This window comes from Crassostrea angulata, chromosome 8 (assembly GCF_025612915.1).
Source record: "Crassostrea angulata isolate pt1a10 chromosome 8, ASM2561291v2, whole genome shotgun sequence".
NCBI lineage: Eukaryota > Metazoa > Mollusca > Bivalvia > Ostreida > Ostreidae > Magallana > Magallana angulata.
In genome coordinates this window covers 22803365-22812495 of record NC_069118.1, presented here as the reverse complement: position 1 = coordinate 22812495, position 9131 = coordinate 22803365, and the positions used below count along the sequence as shown (strand labels likewise).

The 9131-nt window shown below is 30.7% G+C and overlaps 1 protein-coding gene across 1 annotated transcript; it reads left to right on the top strand.

Annotated features, from left to right (window-relative positions):
* Positions 1 to 7840: 7840 nt before the first annotated feature.
* Positions 7841 to 8734, top strand: LOC128160795 (uncharacterized). Its single transcript, XM_052824123.1, has 4 exons — positions 7841 to 7980; positions 8133 to 8197; positions 8303 to 8440; positions 8640 to 8734. Exons 1-4 carry the CDS (start codon positions 7841 to 7843, stop codon positions 8732 to 8734), a joined length of 438 nt encoding a protein of 145 aa, XP_052680083.1.
* The last annotated feature ends 397 nt before the right edge of the window (positions 8735 to 9131 follow it).

Sequence of the window (9131 nt, the reverse complement as noted above, 5' to 3'; positions counted from 1 at the left end):
TTGATTTCAACATAAAAATGTTAAATGTATTTTGAACAGTAAAATAAATACTATGTTACCAAACTAAGGCCTATTATGTACAGCTGAAAATCAAATGGAATCCAAACACCGACAGCAAAAAGGACTTGCAGTGCCTAAATTTTAAATCCACTCTATTTAGACACCATGTTTGCATGAAAAATGTGTGTACGTATAAATACTGCATACTCTATTGAGTTGTTTATATATTTTAGTATGAAAACAAAACGCAACACGCGGTTTAGGAATTGAATTATGTATATGTCACCCTATCTAAGATTCATTAAGATCCATGAAAACGTTCAGCTGCTGAAAACTAAAATTAATTTCGTCAGCAGCTTTGAAAGTAGTAGCTTATGTTTTAAAATATGTTTTATACTTACGAATATACGTTAAAATATACAAATATACTTTTAGATTAAACTCTAAAGTTTAGTGATGGATGTTATGATCCAAGCATTATCTTGCAAATGTGCAATCGCTTAAATGGAAATAAGTGAAATTTTGAAAAACATATCGTATATCATTATCCATTTAATTTCATAGAAATGAAAAATAACCATTCAAACCAAGCTAATCTCTATGTTATGGTGTTTCTTGCTATATTACATGTATGAAAAATGAACATGAGTTGACGTGGCAGATATTCCTATGATTTAAGATTACAAATTATGCTATGTCATTATTAGCCAGTGTTATGTTATGTTATAGTAAATGTTGTAAAGATCTGTTTCAATTGATTGTTACACTATAATATCACGCGAAAAACTGTAAAATTGTAGAATACACGTGTGTATGCGGATGCACGGCTTAAGTAATATAAATAATTATCAGGAAATATCTACGAATATTCTTTACATCACCGATTAAATGTTACTATATAAGCATTAAGTAATGTACCAAACAGTTGCAGGTTTCACACGTATATCTTACACTGTTTTTTTTTTAATCGAGGTTTAACGTACGACAACAACTGCATGTGTGAATGAAAAATAAAATAACAGTAAATGACGAAAGAATTGTTTTACGGGTGAAATCAACAAAAAAACACCGAACAAATTGCGCATCAAACATTGATGAAGATATAAACATATGGGTTATGATTTCAACATATACACAATGGGTTACAAAAACAGTTTTTCATACTGACTACATCAAACACAAACTTAAACAGGCAATTAAATACAAACCCTTTAGAGATGTAAAAAATGAGAGAAATATATGTTCAAATTAAATTATGCGTTCTTACGGTTGAAATTTTCTACTTATCCTGATACTATAGCTATGTATTCGTGACGTCAGCAGTTCATGTTGTTCTTCATCATTTTCAAACTATTTCTATATGTGTAATGTTCTGATGTTCAATAAAAGAATTCGTACCTGATTTTTAATGTATATTTTTTTAATAAAAGCAACACTCGTAAAATTATTGATAGGTTTTTGCTTTATATGGAAAGCTGTATTGTATCCCCATATTATAATTATATTTTGCTATATAATATGGTCACAATAAAAATGTCCTACCAAAAAAATAATTACTTCCTTACATTTCCTTACATTTTTATTTTCATGCCACAATACTTATAATTGTACCCGCACACAATATAATCTGCTCTAAACAAAAATGTCAAAATTATAATATCTCACACTAAGAGAAAACAACAAAACTATTTCGCAAAGATTATTATTGTAAATCTCACAATAAAGATTATTTCCCGGTTATCATTATTATTGTGTACTGACAATAATAATCTTGCCAAGAACACATTATTATTGTTGGTGGAAAGATTTAAACGCTTGAAAAGAAACATTTATTTGATTCTGAATCTCTACCTTCATTTGGGGCAGAGATTATCATTTAGAAGCTTGAAATATTGCGCATGTGCAACTGAATTTTCATTTTAGTTCATGGATGATAGACAGCAAGGATTGTCATTATGCGAGGTACGTTTTTTTTAATCGCATGCTATTTGGTTGTCTCTAATTTATTAGGCACAAAGGTTTAGGGACTCCCTTATGTTTTGTCGTAGCAGACATAATTCTTAGTTATTTACAACAGTACAGCAACTTAAAACTAACTCGCTCCGAGAAAACCGCCTGTTTGGGAAGGATGCAAAAACAAAGGGTGGGGGGTTAACAAAATACCATTTAAGCACAATGTTCAATGTACTATACCTCTTCCCACCCCACCCGACCCCCACCAAAACACACATATAATGATTTTTGTTAAAAGTTTGATAAGTGCTTATTTCCTTCTTTTTTACAATAACGATAAAGCAATTTACATTACCCATAATAATAAATGATTTATTTTCAATACTACGTTATTTACGGTGAATCGATTTGGCTGTATATTATCATTGCTCAGTGGTTAAAGTATCACGCTTGTGAACTGCAGATCATGAGTTCGAATCCACCTGGGCCTTTTGATCATATTTATTGAATTAAAGTTTTAAAAATACTTTTTAAATCCAAAATTGCATATTTTTCAACTATTTTACTTTCACACTAATATTCTTGTATATCTATCTACACTTCTATCTATCTATCTATCTATCTATCTATCTATCTATCTATCTATCTATCTATCTATCTATCTATCTATCTATCTATCTATCTATCTATCATCAGTAATGTTTCTGTAACTATTTTGATGTGAGGAGAGCCACCTTAAATGAGAAATAGATGCATCCTTGATCAAAATTGCTTTAAAAGAATAAAAAATATCTACGAGCATTGAATAATCCTTTTTTTTCATCCAATCAGCAATCGCTTAATACTCTATTGAATGATGACATTTGCTTGGTGCAGAACTTTTGATTGGGTCAGAAAAGCGTGCGTTATGTTCTATATATCATCAGACATACTTGGATGAGGTACAATTTTAACAATTAAGGAGAAGGTAATTTGTTTCTACACAAGTGGAATTTGTTTATATTGTAGTAAGAAAGGAGGAAAAAGCATATAAATAAATGTACAATAAAAAGATATTATCAGACTGGGTATTAAACCCTGGACCCCCGCAACATTAGTCAGAAGTTCTAAAGCTATGCTACTGTGGCCAATAACTACTGTTCATATCTTTCCCCACATATTTTAATGCATTACTTCATGTATGAAAAGAGGTAGACTCCTGTTATGAGACTATAATATCACGCGAAAAACTGTAAAATTGTAGAATGCACGTGTGTATGCGGATGCACGGCTTAAGTAATATAATAATTATCAGGAAATATCTACGAATATTCTTTACATCACCGATTAAATGTTACTATATAAGCATTAATTAATGTACCAAACAGTTGCAATAGGTTTCACACGTATATCTTACACTGGTTTTTTTTTAAATCGAGCAGCTCATAGCAACACGTATTTTGTCTTTAATTTAACGTACGACAACAACTGCATGTGTGAATGAAAAATAAAATAACAGTAAATGACGACAGAATTGTTTTACGGGTGAAATCAACAAAAAAACACCGAACAAATTGCGCATCAAACATTGATGAAGATATAAACATATGGGTTATGATTTCAACATATACACAATGGGTTACAAAAACAGTTTTTCATACTGACTACATCAAACACAAACTTAAACAGGCAATAGAATACAACCCCTTCAGAGATGTAAAACATGAGAGAAATATATGTTCAAATTAAATTATGCGTTCTTACGGTTGAAATTTTCTACTTATCCTGATACTATAGCTATGTATTCGTGACGTCAGCAGTTCATGTTGTTCTTCATCATTTTCAAACTATTTCTATATGTGTAATGTTCTGATGTTCAATAAAAGAATTCGTACCTGATTTTTAATGTATATTTCTTTAATAAAAGCAACACTCGTAAAATTATTGATAGGTTTTTGCTTTATATGGAAAGCCGTATTGTATCCCCACATTATAATTATATTTTGCTATATAATATGGTCACAATAAAAATGTCCTACTAAAAAAATAATTACTTCCTTACATTTCCTTACATTTTTATTTTCATGCCACAATACTTATAATTGTACCCGCACACAATTATTAATCTGCTCTAAACAAAAATGTCAAAATTATAATATCTCACACTAAGAGAAAACAACAAAACTATTTCGCAAAGATTATTATTGTAAATCTCACAATAAAGATTATTTCTCGGTTATCATTATTATTGTGTACTGACAATAATAATCTTGCCAAGAACACATTATTATTGTTGGTGGAAAGATTTAAACGCTTGAAAAGAAACATTTATCTGATTCTGAATCTCTACCTTCATTTGGTGCAGAGATTATCATTTAGAAGCTTGAAATATTGCGCATGTGCAACTGAATTTTCATTTTAGTTCATGGATGATAGACAGTAAGGATAGTCATTATGCGAGGTACGTTTTTTTTAATCGCATGCTATTTGGTTGTCTCTAATTTATTAGGCACAAAGGTTTAGGGACTCCCTTATGTTTTGTCGTAGCAGACATAATTCTTAGTTATTTACAACAGTACAGCAACTTAAAACTAACTCGCTCCCAGAAAACCGCCTGTTTGGGAAGGATGCAAAAACAAAGGGTGGGGGGTTAACAAAATACCATTTAAACACAATTTTCAATGTACTATACCTCTTCCCACCCCACCCGACCCCCACCAAAACACACATATAATGATTTTTGTTAAAAGTTTGATAAGTGCTTATTTACATTACCCATTATAATAATTGATTTATTTTCAATACTACGTTATTTACGGTGAATCGATTTGGCTGTATATTATCATTGCTCAGTGGTTAAAGTATCACGCTTGTGAACTGCAGATCATGAGTTCGAATCCACCTGGGCCTTTTGATCATATTTATTGAATTAAAGTTTTGAAAATACTTTTTAAATCCAAAATTGCATATTTTTCAACTATTTTACTTTCACACTAATATTCTTGTATATCTATCTACAGTTCTAGTTATCTATCTATCTATCTATCTATCTATCTATCTATCTATCTATCTATCTATCTATCTATCTATCATCAGTAATGTTTTTGTAACTATTTTGATGTGAAGAGAGCCACCTTAAATGAGAAATAGATGCATCCTTGATCAAAATTGCTTTAAAAGAATAAAAAATATCTACGCGCATTGAATAATCCTTTTTTCATCCAATCAGCAATCGCTTAATACTCTATTGAATTATGACATTTGCTTGGTGCAGAACTTTTGATTGGGTCAGAAAAGCGTGCGTTATGTTCTATATATCATCAGACATACTTGGATGAGGTACAATTTTAACAATTAAGGAGAAGGTGATTTGTTTCTACACAAGTGGAATTTGTTTATATTGTAGTAAGAAAGGAGGAAAAAGCATATAAATAAATGTACAATAAAAAGATATTATCAGACTGAGTATTAAACCCTGGACCCCCGCAACATTAGTCAGAAGTTCTAAAGCTATGCTACTGTGGCCAATATCCACTTTTCATATCTTTCCCCACATATTTTAATGCATTGCTTGATGTATGTAAAAGGGTAGACTCACATACATGTATCTATAAACAATACTATTTTTTGGACTGCTTATAAAAATTTACACATTTAAAACCAACATAAAACCTAAAGTATACAGCTACTAAAGTTCTTTCCATTTCATTCTGTCAATCAATCGTGTTGTTTTCAACCCTTCTCCGAGCCATGACAGTGCATAAGGCTGGTGCTTAATACAGCATATTCCCAGTTTTTCATAATGCAAAGCAGAGACATTACAGGACACCGATCCATTACAGGTTCAACTCTCAGCTAATGTCGGTACCCAATTTTAGTGAGAAGGACTGAGACAATATGGATAAAATGCGTTGTTAAAACGCATAACACGCAACATTAAGTGACCAATGTGGGGTTATTATCGTATAGCCGTATGCTTTTAACCACTACGCTATGTGCTACACTATGTGTTGTATGCATGTTTCATAATAAATTATTTAACTAAATTACTTCACAACTGACAACCAATGTTAACTACGGTGCTGGGGAGTGGAGGGGATATACAATACAGTGTGGATAAACTACAATTAAATATATGTATTAATAACTTTCTGACTTTGAAGTTGAACTAAAAATATCATAGCTCTCTGGTTGAAAAAATTCGAAGAGACAATCTTTGGTTTGTCTATCCATTTTTTTTCAATCAGAAAGCTACAGATCTGCAGCTTAAAATATCACTGTCTAAATTTACCGCTTCATGTGATACTTTATTTAATGCATCACGCAAAAGCTATTAAGTTAAATAGGAGCAGGGTGCTGGTGTAACCCAACGCAAGTTGAAATAGTAAACTACAACTTAAGCTTAGTATAATTAACTTAGTAAGCGTTACCCACCAGTGTTAACGTAAGGTCAGAGAGCGGGTGATTATACACTGCAGTTTGGGTTATGAATCTTTTAAACAGTCATAAATACACTTAAATGCTCATCATTAAACTTTCTGGCATTGGTGTTGAACGTACTAATTATTACTCTTACACGTCTGTGTGAAATACACGCATATAAACATATTAATGATGTTTATCTTAGTCATTCACCATTTGTTTACACCGCATTACCTTCACTTTTTAGTGACGTCACATTTGATTATCTTCGTTGTAAAAGCGTTTGTATTTCAAGCGCCAAAATAACTATCTCTGCCCGAAAGAAGGTAGAAATTATTTTTGTGATTCAAAATCATATAAACGTTTCTTTCCAAGCGTCCAAATCTTTCCACCAACAATAATAATGTCTTCTAGGCAAGATTATTATTGTCATTACACAATAATAATGGTAGCCGGGGAATAATTTTTGTTGTGAAATTTACAATATTAAAACTCTTTGCAAGATAGATTTATAGTTTCTTTTTAGTGTGTGATATTATATATTTCGTTAATATTTTTACTTGGAGCATATTTCAATAATTGTGTGTAGGTACAATCATAATTATTGTGGTGTGATAAAGAATTTTCAGGGAAATCAAGTGGTTATTATTTTTGTTGGGACATTTTTGTGAGCATATTATATAGTAAACTATCATAATAATGTAGGGGTACCATGCGGCTTTCCAAAAGAATCATAAGTAAGTTCCTCGAAGTTTTCATTTTCTTTTTCATTTTCATGTTTCTTCGTTTACTGTAGGAAAAGCCATGAAGTCAGATGACGTTGTTCATTCTTTTGATAAAATATTAATAGATATTCTATTTTAATTCATTTTTTTTATGTTCAAAATACAAATACCACCACCCCAAAAAATGCAGTACAATTAAACACGACTGTGAAAATAATTTGTTACTTCATTTTTTGACCATTGAGCATTTTCACAGTTTGTATAGACTTTTTCCCGAGTTAAATCCATATCGTTTATACTTGGTTGCACCTTGACACGCGGCGACGTCAATGGTTTTAGTCAATTTTAAAGAGGATTATCTGTCTTTAGTTGCTGGTATCTGTTAAAAAAAAACTATATATCCCGTCGTTATTTGGTACATAAAATATCATGGCAATTCATAATTTGAGATTTCCGTATTATTTAGTTTTAAGCCAATTATTACATTACTTTCAACATAATATGGATTATTGCTGACTTAATACAAATTTTGACCATGTGCCATTACCACATTTTTGCAGGATTAGATTATAAATAACTCTTAGGAATAAAAAAAATATATAAACTTTTGGGAGCCAAATTGTTTGAAGCTATTGCTTAAGTATGTCTACTAAATTAAATATTAATATGACGTTAGGTAATATAGCTATAGCAAAAGTCTTTTTTGAATGACCCTCGTATTCTCCAATGAGGAAACCTCTGTGTTAAAAGTTTATAAATAAATGTTCTATATAAATCAGCTGACACATAAAACTGGAAATATCATTGCTGGAAGTAACAGAGAATATTCAATGATGCTTAGTAATATTTCTTGTAGATGCGTCATTACCATAATCTTTACATGGGCTACTCGTATTAACAGGTTCATGACATGTTGATGGTTTTTTATAATCTTTATCATTGATTTTAAGCATAATTAAAAACGTAGTTATTCAAATACTTGTCATATATATATAGTATTTTTTGTTTAGTATTTGATTTAATAAATGCCTTGTTTGTAACTTTTTTTGATAGAGCTGCTTGTAATGTTACCGAATACTGTGGATACAATACATATAAAGTTGGAAACGTGTGTAGAGGTATTTGATACGTTGTTGAAAAAAAAGTCTAAACATTTCATTTCTTTTAACTTTTTAAGATATTACTTTCTATGATGTCTCTATCATATCTGTTGATAATTGTAGATTGCCCTGTAGGATATTTTGGATTTCACTGCTCTAATAAGTGTCCCCCACCTTCATACGGAGTTTACTGTAGTCAAGTGTGTGAATGTTCGCTATGTGATCATGCGTTTGGTTGCACTTTAAACACCGAATCTCAAGGTACGAATTATAGAGTACTTTTCAATTACTTCACTCTGCTTTATTCTATCATGTCATTTTAGATTTATATAAAAAAATGAATGGTTATATCCTAATATTTTCATTTTTGTATTTAATTGTAAAATTGTTTTGCAAAACGTCAGTGTATATTCTATATAAGTTCTATTCATTCAGAATTATCTTCTCTATTTTGATTCAGAAACGGGATCAACCACTGCTGTAAAACATAAAAGTTCGCCTAAATTACATATTGTTAAGGACATAACAAACCAAAAAACGCAAGGTATATTTTGAATTGTTTATATGAATTTTATATATGGTGCTTTGAACGGGTGAGTAAAACTGATTTAGTTCATGTACAATCAATTTACACAAAAAACTATAAGATATAATTATACTTAATAGAATGATCTTAAAAAGTCAAAGATTCTATTCATTTCTTTGGAACGCGAAATGTAATTTGAAAGGGATTGCGTTTAACATATACAGTTTTAAACTATTGTCGTACGTGTGAAGTCATAGTGGCTTTGTTTATTTTGTTATACATTTTAACAAGGGATATCAGTTATACTCGGAAAGACTAAAAGATTATTCGGGGGCTTTAGTCGAACGATAGTCGAGTACTCGTTGATGATTTTGAAATTATATGCTCTTTTCAAAAACAAATAATGATACTGTAACATTCCCAGTA